The sequence below is a fragment of the Ischnura elegans genome, chromosome 10 (assembly GCF_921293095.1).
Source record: "Ischnura elegans chromosome 10, ioIscEleg1.1, whole genome shotgun sequence".
NCBI lineage: Eukaryota > Metazoa > Arthropoda > Insecta > Odonata > Coenagrionidae > Ischnura > Ischnura elegans.
In genome coordinates, this window is record NC_060255.1 from 46,286,606 (window position 1) to 46,308,687 (window position 22,082).

The 22,082-nt window shown below is 36.6% G+C and overlaps 1 protein-coding gene across 4 annotated transcripts in view; it reads right to left on the reverse strand.

The window, feature by feature from the left end:
* Positions 1-22,082, reverse strand: part of LOC124167301 (unconventional myosin-IXa-like) — a 73,827-nt gene that overhangs the window by 46,242 nt on the left and 5,503 nt on the right. For all 4 annotated transcript variants that reach the window (XM_046545249.1, XM_046545252.1, XM_046545253.1 and 1 more), the window contains exons 4-10: positions 17,045-17,207; positions 16,827-16,962; positions 7,371-7,561; positions 6,674-6,849; positions 949-1,149; positions 574-709; positions 287-485 (exon numbers count right to left, since the gene is read on the reverse strand). In XM_046545249.1, the coding sequence (XP_046401205.1) occupies positions 287-485; positions 574-709; positions 949-1,149; positions 6,674-6,849; positions 7,371-7,561; positions 16,827-16,962; positions 17,045-17,207 (1,202 nt within the window). The remainder of the gene's footprint in view (positions 1-286; positions 486-573; positions 710-948; positions 1,150-6,673; positions 6,850-7,370; positions 7,562-16,826; positions 16,963-17,044; positions 17,208-22,082) is intronic.

Genomic DNA, 22,082 nt, shown 5'->3' on the forward strand with positions numbered 1-22,082 from the left:
TCTTCATAGTGCAAACCATGTGCATCTGTAAATATGTTCAATTAGCATCCAACTTTTTGAGGAAAAAATGTGAACTATGTACCGATAATTATGATGCAAGTAAAACAATATGGTATTTGAAGCCTTTTTAATGCCTTTAGTGTAATTTCACTAAACAACTTCCATGAATGTAATTTAAATTATATGCAAAAAAAACCTTCCCGTGGTATTTCATGGAGGAGGAGGAGAAATGTTAGTTATTTATCCATGGAAACTTACAAGTTAGCAACCTTAAGCTATCACTTACCCCTCCCATGTCGGTGTTTTCTTCCCGACTCTAAGAAGGCAAAGTATGCCCTGAAAAAGGCTCTGACAATTGCCCATCGAAATACAGCCACCGGATCTGCTCCAACGAGCTCACGAACAAATGCCATGCTACTATTTTTCAGGACACCCACAATATCTTGTCTCATCAAATCTAAATTCTTTTCACGAACTTCAGCCACCTGAAACACAATGTCAATAATTTTCACTGAGCTTGCATCAAAAAAGAAAAGACAAAATTACGAGGCCTAGTAATCTCCATTCCATTACCTGATACTTTACTTTCCCAGCATAATGCCGAACAATAAATGCAGCTTCCCTTTTTTGAGGTACTTCATAAAAATTGTTCTCTTTGTGAACAGAATTGAACTTTTGTAGCAATGTTTCACTGGTAGCTCCCGGAAAACTGAAAAAAAATAAAACAGTTACTCTTGGTGTTGATAATTTCCTACAATAGTAGCAAAATACATTTCAAATATTGGCCCATAGCTAAACTGAAAATTTATATATCTTAAAACCAAACGCAGATATCAATAGCACATTTAAATCGGCATTTTGTCCTTCTTTCACAGTTTTTCACATTCCGGCACCTTTTTAAAGTCACTCAAGTATTAATGAAAAGGAAAAACCGGAATTCTAACTCACTTGCACTGGTCATCCAAAATGCAGAGTAATCCACTTGGCTTCCCTTCTATCAATTGAAGACACCCTGTGTTGTCCATGAAGTCAATATTCTTCCACCTTATACCTTCTTTTCTGTATTCCTCCTGTTCATACTTGAAAACATGCTGGTTGAAGTAATACTGCAGATGCTCATTTGCATAATTGATGCAAAACTGCTCAAAACTGCAAAATAAGGAAAAATTATATATGCATTTTATCAATTATCAGTAGAGATCCGTGAATTTCGCGAGACGCGATATCGCGAAATAACGCGAAATCGGTCAATTAAAACGAAATTTCGCGTTATTTGCGATTTAAGGTCGATTAGCGAAAAAATCACATCTAATGAGTCATAATCCATTGTTTAACGCTGCCGACGTTCATTTGCTCTATCTCATTACGATTCCAAGGTCAATTGGCTCGTTTAGTCTCGCGCATAACGCATCCGCGTAATATCGCGCACTGTAGTGATTTCTCCGCCAGAATTTTCCGTTCAATTTATAGCAGCGCCTCTCTTTGATTCCCATGTATCAATCCTGAAATATTTAGAATGAGGCGCTTTCTCACCTGAAGAATTAGATATTGTGAATTAAAAATGTGCGGAAAGAAATTTAACGCGGCCGCGGAAGAGCGGAAATACAAGCTCACGCGCCCGTTACGCGTCAATGCTGAGCAGTAATTCCGGTGACTCACCGCGACGCATTAGACCGCATTAGACAGCGTTATTGGATAACATGTTGCAGGAAAACCTTGAGTGTGGGTCTAATGTAACAATTTCGTTGACTTAAACACGGCCGCTGGCTGGGACCGGGCCGCCGTTCACAGCACGGCCCACAGCGTGGCAGAGAGTCGTCTCGTCAGAAAGCGGCCTGAATTTCAGGGCGTCATGACGTAAACGACGGGCGGCGAAAAGTCGTCTCGTCAGAAAGCGGCCACAATGTAGCACTGACTGTATTTCACGCCTTAGGCGGCGTACCGCCGCACAGTGGGCTGAAATCGAAAAATGCTGGACAAAACCTCAAAATCGATTTTTTTGAGTGCGGAAATTGAAACTTTGCAAAAATGTTGTCAATACATTAGTGCAATTTTTGGCGCAAGCCGTTTTTCATTGGAAATTTTTTCAAACAAATTACTTGGCCTCAAAGTGGAACAAATTTTGCAAAAATTGCCCTCATTGAATTTTTATCAAAATTCAGCATGTTAATACTAATGCCACACCTTCTGTAGTTAATCAATAGAAACAAAAATTTACAATATTATTATGTGGTTTATTATTGTTAATTCTTGGCAACTTTCATGACTCAGTTGTATTATTTGTGGCAGATACGATACAAAATGGCGGACCCTGTTTTTCGTCGAAATATTGCGTTCTTGTAGGATTATAAAAAAAGGATCACCGAGTTACCTCGAGATATTTACGTTGAATTAAATAAAACGTTTTAGAAAGTTCATCCAAAAAAATTAACTACGACCATTAGCATCAAGCAAAACAAAAATCGATGTTTTGAACCGCACGCAGTCCGTGCGTATAAGTTGAACCATTTCTTTCATTTAATTTTGTCAGAAATTTTGTACAGTTAAAATTGTGTTAAAAGTTATGTAAAATGCTTAATAAAAGTATAAGTATACATGAAACATGTAGCATAAAACAATAAAACGCCCATAAACATGGGAAAATTGTTGCATTAAAATAACACCGCCAAGATTAAAATAACACCGAAATCACATGGTTTTAAAACGAATTTTAGCAATAAATAAAACCACTTTCACGGACCTCTAATTATCAGGCATAACATAACAAGAGGCTCGAGGAACCTTGGTAATCCCCAGTAGTAGTTGGTTGACAGGACTCAAAAAGCATTACCACCAGTCATTAACTCTGTGCAGGAGTATGGATGTGGGGTAGGCAGCCCATTTATCAAGGGCCCAACCAACAACACTGCTTCATTTCTTGAACAGCATACATTGATTCAAGTAATATAGTTATCAATAACAATATGTCAATTCATAAACCATGATCAAGACCAGCTCATTAGCTTCATTGAATTCAACTATTCGCGTCAGTGGTCGGAGTCGTTCTGACACTTTCTTCCGTCACCCCAGTGGCCGAGCATCCCCTGGTGGTCGCTGGAAGAACTCAGAGAACAACTAACTCTCGTTTAGCACCATGACGTATGCATTCAGTGCCTCCAAAGAGAGCATATGTGAAGAGCTGATGCTGAGCTTTTAGTTTACTTAATTTAAAAAACCCTGCATTCCTTTTTTGTGTTTCTCAGTCATCAATGAGAATGTTAAATCCATGAATTCATACTCGTAAGTTTTTTTTTTTTGGCCTTAGGGTCCGTCAGATGCATATGCCTTCCCATTTCTTTGTCGCAAATATTACCCATGTGAGTTATATTCGTCGCTATTTCTTGCATATTGCTTTTGTTTTACTTAAGTGACATCAGCATAATATCGGCATTATATTTTTTCGTGAAATAGTATCACTTTAATATCTTTTCTTATAATACCAATTTTACTTCAAATCGTTTTTATTGCAGTGCCGTGGTAAACTCAGAGCATTATTTCAAATACGTCGCGAGCATAACACTCAAAAAGGAACTTTTTTTTTTAACAACGGCAATTTTAATCACATCATTTTGCACGCTTAGCAAAATTTTTACCATAGGTAATGAAGATATTACATTATATGATAGAAAAAGTCTTCCGAGGCAGGGTCGTTATACAACCTTTCACCGTTTTTGTCTACTGAAACAAATGCGATATGCTATTTCAACAGCTGCCGCTGTTATATTACCTGCCACGTAATGTACAGGGACAATAAACATACACCAATGGAAGCATTTGAAGCATTAAATAACAGCGATACAGTTTTATGAGTTATTTTTTGAATTTTCAGTGGAAAATACCAAAATAATAGAATGATCACATAAATGCTCTAATTAAGTACATAGAAAAATGGCTTTGTCGGTTGTGCATTGGCATAATGATTTTTATTCAGTACGGCGCTTATAAATTGTTTAAACGGTTAGTTGCTGTTTAAGGAAGGAAATTTAGTGATGCAAAAAAAAACATCGCCTTTCGTCTGGATTTCTAATTACGTTTATCGGATATAACTTTATCTGTTGCCGCACCACTCCTGTTCCTGTATAACTGTTTGCAATAGGTATATTGGCTATTATTTGCTCCACCTCCAGTAGAACGACAATTCGCTATAGCGAGTGTTTATTTGAGCACCATGGGGTCTCGTTATATAAAGGTTGCACTGTACACCCATGTCTCGTATAGCGCAAGGGATGCGTTCCTTGGGGTCTTTGCGCTATACGAATTTGCGTTATACGAGAGCGTTTTAACATTGGGAAGATAGGGATGCGTTCCTGGTAGCATAGGTCTTGGGTATTGAATTTCCTCTAAAACATCTATATTCCCATAAAAAGCCTTAGAAAACATTATTTATATAAATTTTTATTGTTTAAAACATCTTTAAAGAGAGTATGCACGCATTCAAAGACTTTTATTTACGTTAAAAAAAATTCTTACGTGCTTTCGAAATTCCCTCCTGTCGTGCGGGTGGGCTAACAACTGCTATCTCAGGGGATCGTAATGCGTTGCCGGCAATTGACGATTTTTCAAACTACTCTAAAAACAACTATTGTGTCACCCAGGCCCTTTTGTCGCTCATCGAAATTACAGTAAAATGCTACTTTGAATGCCATTTCATAGCTAGCGGAGTTTATGAATGATAAATCATTTTAATTTGAAGTCCTCCGAGTCATTAGCAGCTACGTGAAACAGTCTTTAAATGCCTTGAAACCTGACCTGGGTTTCCCTTCCCTGAAAATGAATGAACGAGAATGCACTCTTTTCCAAAAGAATATAGTCTCGTCAGCACTAAAAACTAGTTGAGGGGGAAAGGAGCCACTTTCAATCACAGCTTGGAGTTCATCAGAAAATGTTGTGGTGGCTGCGCTATCAACACTTGCAGATTCACCTGATATCGCCGCACTGAAAATACCTGCTTGCCGTTTAAATTCTGGAACCAACCGGAGCTTTCACTAAATGTCTCGGAGCGATTACCACTCTCGTCTTTTTGTACTGATTCACTATGAAGTTTCCGTATTTGTAGACCGCTTGGTTGAAGTTGGTGCGGCTGAGGTCACTGATGTTTTAACTTCGTCTTTATTCAGAATAAGGCATCGTGCGTTTAAACTTCCGCGCAATATCGCTTTGACGCTCTCCATTTTCAAATCAATTGACCTCTTTCAATTCCTCTTCTAGGTTTATGGTTTTTCTTGATAAATTCTTGATTTTTCTACACGCATTCCTATTTTTTGCCATATTTTCTTGGTTTTTAGTCTGTATGGCTCTATCTAAATCACCTTCTACTGCTGAACTGTATTCCTGAGACGCATAAGGCGTACGACTGCGGGGAGGGAACGAAGCCATTGTGTTTGAGACTCTATAGCGGACGCTTTTTTGTGTTGATGCTATTCATGCGCAACTCAGCCACCGCACCATTTCTCCCCCGTGAATACCGATGACCTTGAAGGCTTCAGCGTAGATCCTCAACCTGGAAGTCAATCGCCCGATAACCTGTGACGGCAAAAATACGTCTCAAACCGTATTGCTTAAAAAAACTCATTTCCACTCGCCCCACGCTTAATTAATGATCTAAATTAACTGTTATCATTCTGTTAAGGAGACGAGATAAATTACTTCGGTGGGCTGGCTATCTGGACTCAATGACGAGTAATACTTTTGGCCATTGCGCAGCAATGGATTTCGATTAATATATGAACAAAAAAGAAGATTTGAGGCAAGCAATAATATTAATATGCGTAAAATGATAGAAATTTCGTGTGTACTTAGCGCAAGTTCACGTTTTATCACGAGAGCGTTTAAGATTTTTGATTAGGCTACACTGCGTTGCAATGTTTCCCCGAGGAACGAATTTGCGCTATATCGAAATTGCGCTATACGAGACATGGGTGTACTTAAGAAACTTGTTAAGCGAAAACACTAACATGGCTTAATAGTTCAGAATGATAGAAAATTATTCCGCAAAACATATTGGCTGACAATAACAGTAAATAAAACTAGTGGACTAAAAGAGGCATAATTCTTTGGCTTTCATACTCGACAAATTTCTCCATAAGGATTGTAAAACCCACCCACACTGCAAAATTATGAACAGTATTCAAACGGGCTTTTCACAACTTGAGTCCATTTATTGTATAACAAATATTAATAAGTCCAAAATATAGAAAGACTTCTTCAGAAAGAAAACCAACAATACTTGCAAAGAGAAGTTTAGAAACTGGCTTCAGTGACATGTTACCCTCATAACCTTAGGGAAATTTAATTCTTTTCACGGGCCAAGCAAAAATTCAAGTTACATTTCAACTAGATGGAGAGAGTAGAGTAAAAATTATTTGTACAAATCTTAACATTACATTCAGAACACAAAAAATCAATTGCAACATCAAGTAGTAATGGTATTTATGGGGTCAGTAATATATCGTAGTCATTATCAAGTACATTTAATCATGAACCCATGTGAATGTAAAATAAAATTGTTCCATTGATGGATTATTTAAATTCATAATCATAAGGATATATTAGACCTTAAACATGAAAATTTAATGCCTTAAAAGCCATTCACCAGTACTTGTTAGAACAATAATAACAAAACCTTCACACTTACCTATTGCATTTCCCAAAATCTTCAAAGCCAAATATGTCCAGGACACCTATTGAATTTCCCTGATGATCTCGAAGAGTATCTTTCTTGGAAAACAATGCATGATTAACTTGCAGGACAATCCAATCAAATAAAGCTCCATATAAACACTTAGCCATGGCATCCCTTGCAGCGACAGCCTAAATGAAATGGAAAATGGCAATGGTTACTTCACTTATAGAAGCAATCAGACTCCAACTAGCACTCACCCACCATACTTTCCACAATTCAAAGATTTCATTCATAGCTTGGTTTTGAATAAGTCACAGATTCCAAATTCCCTGGCAATTTAAAAAATACCACCAAAAAAATTCCTGATCACATAACATGGGGATATACTAAATGCTTTACTGACAATATAAATACATCATTGGTATCATCCGGCTGTAAACTTTGCAGTACATTTCATCTCAGATTTCATAATAACTATTTAAGAAATTTCTAGTAAACTATTTCTTCATGGTTTATGATACACATAAAAATACAACTGTTGATAAATCGAACTTCAGAGTTAATGTATGCTAGTATTTGAAGTGCATCTTGCATAGAAGAGTAAGGTAAAAAATTACTTTTAATAACAAATTCAAAAATTTTCTCCACAAAATCCTAAGTTCCCATACTCCAGTAATCATTAACATGAGATATAAATGGTTTTTCTCACCTCAGGAAATCTATAATTGATGATGAGGGTTTCCCCAGATGCACGTGCTCGTTTGGCTGTCAGAGCAGCCAGAAGTGTCTCCTGTCTGACTCTTAACAGCTCTGATATCAAGAGCACCACTTCTGGATTCCGTACCCCAACAGATTCATCATGGTGATACGCAGACTTCCTTGGCTGGAATTCGACATTGCCTGTAAGATATACATAGTTTAAAATCTATGCATAAAACTTTAATTTGAGAATAAGGTGTATAATATTATTTGTATACTAATTTTATTTTTTCTGACGACATTCTGATGTATTATTTAATATGGCATGAATGATTAAAGACATTATTATTATTAATTATCATAATCCAAGGGTAATTTAAAACTTTTATATGGTGGAATGCAAATTAAGCAGGGAGGGATGAGGAATAGAATAGAATTCATGAAGAGAACTAAGAGAATAATGCTTATAGTGAACTGAAAAGGGAAGCCCAATCTGTGAGGGAACACAGTTCAGAGTGATTTGCCAAATTCTCTGTGTAAATCTGCCCCCACCTGTACAGTGAGTCCTCGTTCTACGTCACCCCATTTTAAGCCATTTCGCGATAACGTCACGAAAATTTTGAGACCGTCATTCATTTATCGCACCTTCGCTTCGCGATAACGTCAAGTCTTTTAAATTTCGCGCGAAAAAAAAAGGCGAAGCGTCGGGCGTTGCATGTTTTTGGGCGGTAATATAGTCAGTCTATACAAAGTGTAAAACGGTGTTGTTTATTGATAATTGCGATTACGGTTCTAGCAAAATTTCTGCAAAATGAATTCTTACGTAGGTGCGCAAGGTTTTACTTGGCATAATGGCTTTCAGGAACCTAAAAAGTGGTTTCAAGGCATTTTTCTGTATAGAACTCTGAGTTTTTGTCGTCACTTTTTTGCCGAGTTCACAATAATTTTGGTTCCTGTAACTGCGACGATGTTTCAGCGATGATGATGCCCAGGCGACGCTCGCCCGGGCGACCACCATAGCGAAGCCGAAATGCAATTGCTGGAAGACACAAAAATGGAGAAGGATTTACGTCACTGCTGCTATTGTCGTCGATGAAGACAGGAATTCGTATTTATGCGATAGTTTGGCATTCCCACCGTAAAAAATGCCCCACATATGATACGCTTACATTTTTTTCGCGTAGGAATTGAGAGGTCTAGGAGCCGATATTCACTTTTTACATTCATTACTGTATTTCTTATGGGATATTATGCTTCGATTAACGTCATTTCGTTTATCGTCACATTTTTCAGGAACAGTAAGTGACGTTAAACGAGGACTCACTGTATAGTAATAACAACAAAATTCTCTGAAATAACTGCATGCATGTGCTACCACAATCCCAGAAACAAATGAATGAGGGAAGAATGTCTCCAAGAGTGAATATTTGATTGGTAAATTTTAGGGATGGAAAGATGCAGGATTTTTTCGGATCCAGATACGGATCGAATCCTTGAATCTTCAGATATTTTTGGATCCAAATGCTTTTTTGATTGCCTACTATGAAATGAAGTCATAGTTCAAGTTTTTTCAAGGTACATACTTTCAAAGAAAAGAAATTTTACATATTTTAAAATTTTCAAATCTTTCTCATACACGTTTCCCCCAAATTTTGTCATTTTAAGCGTTTAAGTTTTTTGATTAGGCTACACTGCGTTGAGATGTTTCCCCGAGGAACGAATTTGCGCTATATCGAAATTGCGCTATACGAGACATGGGTGTACTGGTAAATCCTTGTTGTAACTAGAAAGCTCTGTGTCTATCAATTAGAGCATAAGAAACATAATTACTGTTAGAAATGCCTCATGTTTGATCTCATTCTTTTTTTAATCTCGCGCATGTAGTCCAAATGCCGAAAACTATAGTTAGACGTCTTTTGGGTCCAATAGGTGACTCACTTATCAGTTGCCTCCAGAGAAGGGGTGAATCTGAAGCAGGTTGACTGAAAAAGATGAGTCGCTGAGACGAGGGAGGGTTGAGTAATGTTACCATTGTTCTCATGTAACTTGGATGTATTCCTTCAAAGCTAATTATTTATGGTCTGTTCACTTGCCTTAAAATTTTCCACAGCTGTAATTCTATTACGTAGAGAGCTGTGAGTGCTTTTAAACAAAATGGTTCATGAGGAGGACAAGCATTGCAGTGTCTTGGCACACGCAGAGAGAAAATTAGAACTCTTTTCCACTCTACTGCATTGCATTCACTGAAGCTTTAATTTAAAACTTCTGATCCAGATTCAATGTCTTCCGCGACTTTGGATCTGATGTACCTGGTGAAGTGCAATATGAATAGGTATTTGATCTGATGTATTCGATCCGACCATCCCTAGTAAAATTGCTATGCATAGTTTTTCTAAGAAAACACAATTATGATAAACTTGATAAAAGAACACCAGTCTGTGGACAACAAACGACTTTCTAACCCAAAACATTTTCATTCTTAACACACTCTACCTTCCTAGTACCTGAAATATCAGATGCACAGCAAGTGCACCATAAAAAAACCAGTCACTATCAACATATGGCAAGGGTTCAATACCTCCATTTCAATGCAGAGTTATTGATAAATGATGAATTAATCCAGATGAATAAAATCTACATTTGCAATTAAAGTCCTAGTAGTGGTGATCGTCGATGCTTATTTATTTTGCAAAGAAAAATAGCCACCTGATGCAGCTTCCTAGCTCATCTTACTCACCAGAACTAAGTTATTAAACTACTTTTGGTTTCCACGTACAGTAAACTCTTGATTTTACGAAGCAGGATTTTACGAAGTTTTCGATTATACGAAGTGATATTGCGGTCCTGGTAAAAGCCTATGCTAAATACATGGCGCTATTCGATTATACGAAGTTTCGATTATACGAAATTTTTTGAATTTACGAACCTCGGCTCGGTCCCTAGGAGCAAATGGCATTCGTTTATACGAACTACGGCGAAAAATTTGTCAACAAAACTAGTTACGCTGTCGTAAGTAGCTAAAAAATCAGCGCTTCCAACTGTGGTCCATCAAAAGTGCGAAATCGTAAATGATAATGCAACTTTGGAGAGAAATGGGTTGCCAAAAACCTCACTGTGGGAATTTAGGGGGAGTAGGAGTTCAGTTAAAATATCGCGGCTGACATTATGCCGCTATTTACGTGCCTGTTCGTAAACATAGCATCGACAATAATTCGTAGTTTAACATGTCAGGAAGGTCGCGCGGAGTATTTTTTAATGCATTACCTGACGCAACCCTGGGTTTCAAAGGGCAAAGGTGTCATGGGGGGAAAAAGAGTAAAGTGCGTGTTACTGTGGGGCTGTGCGTCAACCAAACGGGCACGGACAAAATAAGCCCGTTGTCATTGGGAAATTTGAAAGGCCACGGTGCTTAAAACATGTAAAATTGGAAGCCCTCCCCGTTTTTTACCATGCAAATAAAAACAGCTGGATGACCCGAGAAATTTTCCAGCAAACGGTTATACGTCTACAGAGAAAAATTGCTGGAGAGAACAGCAAAATTGTTTTAATAATGGATAATGCCACCGTTCATAAATACGTGGAAAATCTAAAATTGGCTAATGTTCGAGTCCTCTTTTTACCCCCGAACTCGACTAGCAAGTCCCAGCCCTTGGCATTATCCAGGATTTTAAAGTCCTATACCGGAAGAAGCTTGAGCGGTATTACTTGCGATGGATCGGTATGTATACATTCATCTATTTTGCTCATGTGCGTTTGGATATCGATTTCGATATTTTTATTCATGATTATCATTCTTTCAAATCTATTTGCTACTTTTATAAATGGGAACAGAAATTAATAACATCCCGAAATGGACGTTGATACATGCAATCCGCGCCATAATATCTTTTCGTGTATATATTGGCCTTTGTGAATGAACAACTTAAATATCTTAAGTACTGGGCTCTATTTACCGCCAATTTATATTTCAGGCTTCTCGTAATGAAGACGCACTTCCAAGTCTAACCATGAACTTTCTTCTCACGCGCTTCCCCGTTCTCCCATGCTGGGGTTCTGTCTTTCCAAAGCCGTCCCTTCCCTCCTGCCGCCTTTGGCTGATCTTGCTGACACCCACCTTACGCATCCCAAACCCCTCCTTCCCCAGCATTTCCCATTCACTCCCTCCCTAAGGAGACTGAGCTTGTGTGCGTCGCAAAAAAATACGGCCCCCAAAAGTAGACTGAGGCAGAGCTGAAGGCCATTTCCCCACCCTTTGTTCTTCCCCCTTCACCAGTCCTTGTGCTGACCACACTTCTTCCCTCAGGCAACCCCCATCCCACTCTTATTCACCCCACCCACTGGGAACGTTCCCCGATTGTGGAGAAGGGCATGGTTCATCTTTACCTGCAACGGGGGGAAGTGCCGCGCTTATAATTGTCTCTCTTCTTCTCAGCAGACTTTTCAATTGAAATTAATTTCTTTGCTCTTTCCACACTATATTTACGATTATGGCGCGACTATTTTTTAGTGCTAAAACTAAGAAAATCTTTTCTCTATGTCAATGATCCTTTGCCTAACTTTCAATACGGCAGAGAAAGGAACACGAAAACTAAATGAGGTGACGGTACAGGTTTTTGCATGTCATTTTTTGGGAATTCACGCTAGCGAACCAATACTTAACCACGTTGAGAAATGATAAAACGTCTCTCGTAGGAAAACAATCAATGTGGATAATAACGTTTCTATCTATATTTCTCCGATACTGTAAGATGTTTCTCCTGTCGTTTTTTTGGTTGGAACCTTGCTCCTGTCGGCATAAAAGGAGAGAAACATACTATATGAACAGGTCACCTCACACCCGGTATGAAGAATACAGTCCTGATGAAGAATTAAGTCTTTTATGGCAACGTCTGCGAAGATGATGGAACACAGTAGTCGGACGGAGAACTCAAACAGAATTTACTTCAAATATTCGCCAGAAGATAATCACATCCTACGTTATTTATGATCGTAATTGAATCTCAGTGAAAATAGAGCACATTCTGCTGAAAATACGAAGTAACTCGAAATATTAACTTACGAAGGTTATTTTGGAAACGGGCTAAGACCCTTGTTTTTCTTTTTTTCTCGTCACTGAGCGATAGAGGGCGACATAAATGGCGGTTAGGCCGGCTGCCGCTAAAATTCCGTGGGTGTCAGAAACAAATATCTATCTTTTGAATACTTAATAGTAGCTATTGGCTCCTAACCACAAATTTATTACTGTTAATTCTTATAATAAACATTGCAATTCATTATTTGATTACGTTTTCTAAACTGGTCGGGAATTTCTTTAGCGATCGTTGATGTTGAAGTATGAACAAGAAATGGGAATTTTATGGTGGTATAATTATTTAACGATTTTTCACATCATAAATCGATAGCAAAAAGCCTTTTCTATGAATTATACCGAGAATAACCACCGAAAACATTTAAATAAGACCACTAAAGACAAAAAACGGCGGAAGAAACAAAAGCGAACATTTTTTTCGTGACTTACGAAAAAGGTTTGAATTTACGAAACTCGATTTTACGAAGTGCCAATTTTCCGGTCCCACTGACTTCGTAAAATCAAGAGTTTACTGTATGACAATGGAAAAGAATGGAAAAAAAATTGCAGGCACTCCATAATTGAAAACAGAATAAAGGCTATGCTGCAAGCTGTCACAAGGAGTAAGTACAAAAGCTACTTCCCACAAGGAGAGAACATTTTATTAATGTAAAATGTTTAATGGGGCAGGCTATAAAGCCAAGTAACATTATTAACCTGGATCCACCCAATGTAACATAAATGTCACACCCTGTATCGCTCCACTGTAATGGCTCTTGCATCGTTCGGGCACGGTATATTGTTGTGTTTTATACCTTTTAAGAAAGAGGAAGCTAAGTGCTTCAATTCAAGGTAAGAATTGTCAAGTGAGAGTGAAGACCTATCCTTTGAGTACCCCTGGTACTTATGCGCCTTCCCTAGACACTAAAAATGGACGTTCGCTTTGTGTAAATATTTAATTTTTTCATTAACTATATGCGCTACAGCGACAATTTTTGGTATGTATCAACATAATAATACAAAATTATTAATAATACATTAATATGTTTGGTATTGCTTTCCGTTTCTGTAATATACTCTGATAAATGTTACTGTGACATAAATGTCACATTGGGCGGATCCCTATGCAAATCTTCAAAGTTTCGAATTTTATGCTCTAGTTAGAATTTATTCCATTTTCAACGTTTTTTCCTTCGTATTCCCGCCAAAAGACTTATTATTTATCAATTAGTCGATAAATTTGCATTTATTAACTTGTATTCCGGTAATTACTTTTGAATTAAATTTTTTAATATTAGGGATATCGATAGCTCAGAGATATTACACTGTGTGAAGCCAAATAGCTTCCGGAAAACGAAGACTTTGACGAAGTACAATATACCTTGAGCTACCAGAAGCAGCAATTGTCACTGATGAGGACATTGCAGATGACCAGGCTGGTGGACTTGTGGAAAATTTAACGGGAAGACAACTTCGGGCAAGAGTGGAGCTTGTTTTGCAGCTTGATAATGATAATACTAATGAATTTCAAGAGAAGTCCTGAAGTATTTCGGTACCAGTTAGATGTAAGGAAAAGTATTCGAAGTCAACGAAGCTTACATCACTTCTCCAATAGAAAAAAGTAAAAAGAGAAGCTGCCAATTTGCGACAAGAAGGTCATTTTGTAAGAAATAGGTTATTCCCCGAAACAGATCTTCCTGAATAGAGGGAAAAATTAGGTGTAGAAATTTTTTTAACGGTTTTTTCGGATGACATTCTTTTTTCTCATGGCAGAATTAGATAATTATACTACTTCTATTGTTTTTTCATCTTCTAGCATCAGTAAAGAGGAGATGAAAATTTTCATTGGGATTTTACTGTTATGAGGTTGTAACTGGTTTCCATCCTGCGATGCTCCTGGGAAGATTCTGGGGGTGCTCACAACTCAATGGTTACCGTAGCCTAGCGAAGGAATAGGTTCTTTGTGATGAGTAGATACCTTCACTGTGCAGACAATACGATGCCCGACATAATAGACAAATTGTGGTAGCTTCGCTGTAGATCACTAAATTGAAAGAACGTTTCAGAGGGATTTTTCCCACTGAAAAAACTCTCTTTTGGCTGGAGTATGATTGTGGAGTATTTTGGTATCCATCCTTGCATGTAATTCATTCGGCGGAGGACAATCAATTTTGGTGGTAATGGTGGAATATTTTCCTTGACTTTCGGATGTAGCTGTTCACAATCTGAAGCTGTTCACAATCTGTTCACGAGCGAAATCTGGTCATTGCATGTCACAATTAGAGATCAGGCGTGTAATAATGCAAACATTACTGACCATACATCGATGCAAAGACAAGTATAGCCGACGTACTACTTCATTTTCAACAGAGGCAGACAGTGAAATATGTTACGATGCTAATGATCAATTAGTCTCAAAAGATTGCGTCGCCGTGCTGGAGAACATTGCGCTTCCGTCAAATGCACTGCATGCGATGCATGAAATATGGACAAATATTGCTTTACTACTTACCACTCAAAATGGTACGTATACACTATACACCGGCATTGAGCTCTAAAGCAATCTTTAGTTTATATGAAACAAATTGATTCAAATTTAATTCAATTTTATAAGGTATTACACCCTTATATGTTGTGAGAATATTTTTCAAACATGTATATTTATTCTATGTATTTTCCAAAATTGGGAAATGCATTTTCAACTATTTTACTTATTAGCCATGTAAAAATATTATTTAAATGTACCTTCAACAAATCCATTGATTGTGTCAATTCAAGGTTCTGTAATTTCATAACACTACTGCCGAAAACTTAAATTTATACATATATTTAAAATAATTTTTCTTGATGTGTATTTGACAAGTTTATAATTTAAACATTATAAATTTAAATATACCCCAAACTTGTGAAATAGCATTGAAAAAATCCAAAACACTTCTACATCTTAAAAAATCACAATTTACATCGAAAAATTTATGAATCGCGGGCAATGGAACTCTGAAAATTATTGCTAAATTTTTAAACAATTTACTTTAAATTTAAACAAAAGCTTGAAAATAGTGTACGTAATTAATAATATGTTTTTCTAGTGTTTTTTATCATTTAAATGAACAGTGCAGCTCAAATGCGAAAAATATTTGCTTTTTCTGGGGAAATATTACCTTGCACCAAAAGACAACAGATCCGCCCAATGTGACATTTATGTCACAGCCTGTATCTCGGAAACTACACAACCGATCAACGAAATATTTTCAGAATGTAGTAAAAATGAGACCCTTACCATTCCCCTAGAATATGAATTATTAATCTCAAAAAAAATATTTTGGGCGGATCCATGTTAAAAAAAAAAAAAATTTAACCATTTCAAAAAATAACTAAGAAGTTAACATTTGGGGCCCACATCATCATTCATCAACACTAAAATGGAGCATGCAATAATAAGAACTTTGCAACCATGCATTTTAAACTAAATACTATCATCATGTAGATCATACAAAGAGACAGGTTAGATCCTGATATCTGCAAATATGAAATTTTGCCAGATAATGGAATCAGATCCAAGCTTTAAGAAACAAATCTGATCTCAAAACAAAATTTTAAATTAATTTTTAAGTGGAGGAAGGATCCCATTATAGAAAATACTAAGACTTCAAATTCTCTCTTAACCCTTATACCGCATGAAAGCTTCAATACGTTTTGCTCACTGACTGTGGCATTTACCCAAAATTTTGATTGCTACCTGGATATCTTGCACTTGAGCACTTTCCTTCACCATAAGGATTTCTAAGGGGCTTAACTCTACCAGTCCAGCCCTTGTGGCAGGCTGTGCCTCCTGCAGAGGAAGTCTCTTCTACACTGGCTGGCAGCTAAACCCATTAACTCCCGCAGCCCAAGGGTAAATGTGCACCAACACGTTATGCTCTTTGTCCTACCCATAGGATAATTTTAATCCAAGTTCTCTCGAGCATTACAAAACAGAACTTCCGGTGGTGCAAAAAGACTTTTTAAAATAAAGGAATGGAAGCGAGCCAGTTTGGTCTTTTATCAGCATTGTGCCATTCTTATTGACGAATCATTACTCCATTCTACATAGAAAGGGCTTGAAAGTTAATAAATCATACCATTGTACAATGTGCAAATTATTATTAAAATCAAAATGCATTAGGACCCAATAAATGTCTGAAATATTTTTTTTAATGAAGTTAGTAAGAAATCAGGAAGGATTGCTTTTCTAATATGTATCCAAAATACACTATTACTTTAATAACTTGTTTTCATGGCAAACAATTAAAAATGCACTTGAACCCAAAAATATCCAAAGATAGGGCAGCTGAAATCAAGGATCTGGTCTAGATTGGAAAATTTCTCATTCCATCCCAACTAAATGCATCTCCTTACCTAATAGGAGAACAGCGGAAAGAACTGCAAAAAGTCGCCTTTGTTTCTCTGCGGTAAAGCCAACCATTTCCATGGACTGCTTCAGTCTTGAAAACTCATACTTTTCATCAACATTATCCAAAGCGTAACATCCACTCTGAAATTGGATGGAGAAAACAGTTTACAAGAATTGATTTTAACATATTGTTAGAACTTCTTAACCCAAGATAAATACCTACCCTACTTAAGTAATGATAATCTTCAGATTTACGTAAATGCAGTGCTTGCTTCTCTGCCTCTGATGCCCCAGCAAGCAGATAATAGAAAACATGATAATTTCTTTCATTCCTTCCTTGAGAGCAGATGCGTGACTTCTCCAATAAATATTTCTGAACAACAGCACTGGAAGAAAAATTCATTGAAATTATTAATTGATATCAACTATCTGCATTACAATCAATTCCTAACGGCATCAATGCAAAATAATATACAGAAGGGTTTCAACTGTATATTATTTTGCATTGTATATATATTCTATACTTTCATTGTATATATTTTGTATTATATATATTCTGCAGATTGATAAACCATTTGTTGGGTTATTCATCAGTCACTTCTAGATTCCCTTCCCCAAACAGATCTTTACTCCTCTAATTCTACCCACCCCTAATATTCCTTTCCTGATCTCATTCACCTAAGAACAACTGGAATTTCCAAAAAATGTAGAGAAAGCATAACATGGAAACCAAAGAAAAACATTTATAACAAATGGGCATGAGTGGTTATCAAATTCTTTTGATAAACAGTTGAGGCTTTCCCCTCCAATAAGATGTATAATCAAACCACTATTGAACATGTCATGATTAATCACCAATGCATTGAGTAAGACTTCATTATTAGTCCATTTCATCTTTTTGAAATCTAACATGAAAACAAAGGAGGGAACAACACCAATACCACATGCTTAACTACATTAAGAGAATTACAACAAAAAATTCAATGAAAATGTATTACCAGGGTTCATACAATCTTCCTAATCTCAATTTTCTTGACTTTTCCTAATTTCCAATCCATTTTTTTTTAATCTCCCTGATTTTATAAAAATGGAAAGGCAGTCTTACATAAGAATTTTATGGAAACACATAGCAGGGTGTACTGTTAAATTAAGCCAAAAAGTATAAATAAATAAAGTAATGGTAGTACCTAGTAGTAATAGGAATAAAGTCCGTATATTAGATATATCAGATTAAGTATTGTCCAGTGGGCTTTCCTCCATGCAACCCTGCCAGAATGGCAATATTATGCCCACCTTGCTGCTTGCTGTAGCAAAGGCTCCACATATTCAACCATGAGTTTCATCTTTTCTTTTTATCTCTGGAATTTTATCTTGATCATTATCTAATTTCCCTAACATTTCTCTGACCTCTCAGGCTTGTATGAACCCTGATTACATCTGCTAACATTTAACTACATGGAGACATTGAATTTAGTTGAAAACAAATATTAACTGAGTAATATATTACATTAAAATTTACAAATAGCAACTTTTACGGAAGCTGGAAATTACATTTTCAGGTATAAAAAGCAAATATTCAGCAATTACAAGATCAGTAATTATTGGCCTTTAACACGTACCCTGCCAAGTGCAGCCATATGGTGTCCCACTAGACTTCAAATACTATTTAGTGAGACTCCACATGGTGTCTCATTACATTGCTAAATAACATGATAAGCATATACGTAAAAGTAATTCTAATGACACATGGCAGGTAAGGTGTTAAAGCTGGAGAAGCAGTGATAAGCAGTCAAATACTTTACAGGATTAGTCCTACAGATAGGGTAACACAATTAGACCATCCATGGCACTGTTATTTATACATTGGAACTTAGTTAACACATTCAGTGCACACCATCACTATTCAAATTTAAGTCCCTCCAAGAGTTTTTTTCCCACTTTCTTAATTTTTATTTTCCTTAATTCTCTTGGCTGGGTATGATAAATGCAATAGAACTTTAGTAACATCAAAATTTGGTGTAATAGACTTTGAGAAACACACATAATGGCAAACACACAATGGATGTCACACTATCTTCAAATGTGTGAAGTCCATTTCATACCGTACATGAGATTTCAGACTAGTAAAAATGATCGATTGAATTTTACAGAAATTTGGTATCATAGACTTTGCTGAATGATTTTATATCCATTGGGACTACTGAGGAAAATGAGAGAACTCCCAAGGCCACATCTGGCTCACATTAAAGAAATATTTGAAGGTTTACATTATAGAAACCTGTATACATACTTCTTCGTAAAATGTATTAGAAACATTAGAAAATTCAACAGTTGATCGATGAGGAACAAGGATACAAAATACCAGACTGGGATAGCTAAAAACCAAGGCTCAAACAATGTATGTTGCCACACAGAATATTACTGTAACCACACATCACATTCCTAGCACAGATAGAAACAACAAATTCACACTGATACACAGCAGACCTGATACATACGAACCATCTTCAAACACCATCAACTCTACGGCTGCTTTGACCTCCTTCCAATCCATATTCCCAATTAACTGTCTCTCTGCCTCTACAGAGACTTTTGATACAATAGGTCCAAGGACTTCATTTTTGGTTTTGCTAAATCACTCTTTCCTCACACATATCCTATGACAAGCACAGTGTTAGGATCTTAATACTTAACTAGGCCATTTCTTTCACTTGCAATTCAATAAAAATCTAATTTTCATGTTCTTGCAAGAACATCTTCACTAGCGCTTTGATTAAGCAACTAATCAATTATAATACTGTGGCTCCACATTTTAAAAATTCTTTTAAATTTATTCACAATATCAACATAATTTTGAGAAGAACACTCCAAATTTAAGTCCTACTAAAATTTTTCACAGTATATAACAGTATTTGTATTACATACACTTTTTTTGTAGTATATTTTCAAAAAAGCTAAAATTTTTCATTACAAAGGATCCTGTATCCTCACCTCCTTTACAAATTAATTCCCAAAGGGTTGTTAGCGAGCTTGTTTTTTAACGTAAAACAAAGATTTTTAATTATCCATATTTTTATTTGCTTTGCAGAGCATGATTCTAAATTTGTACTACTATGAAGTGAATTTACATTCAGGTGTGAACAATAAGTTTTTAAATTTATACAAAACAACGAATCAACTTCAACATCAAAATTCTATTTTATGTAAAACTTAATTTATAAAATTCAATACATTGACTCTACCATGCATATTGATCTTAGAATCTCTAATATTTGCTAAATCTAATCCTAACTTCTTCTCACTTAATAATCAGGAACATCAGCACCATACAGTCAACAGGCCAGTATATGCTACAGAAGAAATAATCTCTATCTAACAGACCATAGCCCATACCACACAATTATGGTTATCTATAACAAACGGCCACTATATTAATAACATCAATATCGTAAAAAATTCCAAAGCAAGAATAAAAATTATCCACTTTAACAACCCTATAATTCTCTTGATGTTCGTTTATTGTAAGTACAACAGGAATTTGACAGTTATTGCAACCTCAAATTATGTTCGTATTATTCTATGCTAATCTTATTTCTATTGTCATTTGGTTAATGCTTGCAAGTGTATTCAAGAATTATTTTACCCAGCTTGTCATACATGTCTCCCACTGTTTTTTGTTTATCAGGGTACCCTAAAACATCCTATCCACTTAATCCTTTGTATAAGTAAAATGTTTTTATCTAATTTGTCATATTTAAATACTATTTTTGTATTATACTAGATTATACCAAAAGAAAGAATTCTTTCTAATACGGGAACTGAAACATCAGTAATCAGTGATTTAGTGTCTCTTTTAAAAGTGTGCGTGGAACAGAATTATTTTAAATTCAATTGTGAATACTATAGACAATTGGAAGGGCTAGTGATGGGGTCACCGTTGTCACCTCTCCTGGCTGACCTATTCATGGACGATTTTAAACAAAAGCTGTTCAACAGCGGTTCGGTGAACACCAAAAACATCTATTGCTGGTTCCGTTATGTGGATGATGTCTTTGCAATTTGGACGGGCACCGAAAGACAATTAGACATTTTTTTAACAAGTTTAAACAACCAGTGTGACAGAATTAAATTCACATTTGAAAAAGAAGTGAGTGGTAAGTTGAATTTCATTGATGTGACTGTTTCCAAGAGTGCTAAGTGTTTTGAATTTGCTATTTTTAGAAAAACCACCACCACTGATCATGTAATCCCCTCTTACTCCCGCCATCACATTTCCCAAAAATTATCGACGGTTCACTCCTTGATAAACAGACTTCTGAATTTCCCCTCTCAGAAGAGAACTTCAATAAGGAATTGGAAACGATCAAAGCAATAGCAGCAATGAATGGTTATAACAGATCTCTTGTAGATAAAATATTCGTTAAAAATCGCTCCCTACGAGCACAAGAAATGTTATTCAGGCACAGGGAGTCAAAGGAGGAAAAATTTAAGTGGAGAAAGTTACCTTTCTACAGTGTTTTATCACAGAAAGTGAGCAACCTTTCCCTAAAAACCTTTACAAGATTGCTTTCTATAACTACAATAACCTGAAAAGAATATTTAACAACACTAAGTAGAGGAGTGACCCATTGGACAATAGTGGCATTTATTTATTGGAATGCAATGACTGCTCTGCAGCATACATCAGAAAAACGGGCCGCACTTTCTGGCAGAGAGCGGAGGAACACAAGAGAAGTTTTCGGACTTGTAACCTCTCCCAATCCCACTTTGCTAAATACTTGTGGGAGGAGAACCACAACAGTGATTTCATTCAAAAAATTCTACACCGGGAGGAAAAAGGAAGAAGAATGAACAAGATAGAAGAGTTGGAGATTAGAAGACTCATCAAAAAACGTCCCCTTCTTAATGATATCCTTTTTGAAAAGCTTTCCCCCTCCTAATAGCCTCCCAGAACCTCAAGGAAAAACCAACAACCCATAATCCTTCCCCTCCCCCCACTCCTACGGACACCTCCGTCATTACCTTGGTCACCAACAACCTTCCGTTACTCCCGACCAACGGTCTTCCACACCCCGCCCGTCTCCAACTCTCACCACCCGCCCAATCACCTACTTCAGATTTCCCAGCCACCCCTCCCACCTACCTTCTTCCTCCCCCACAGATACCACATGATATATAAGGATGTTTGATTGCTTGTAACCTTTGTACCTGAGGATGACACCGCTGCGTCAAAACTAGTCGTACCGCATAAATAAATTGGT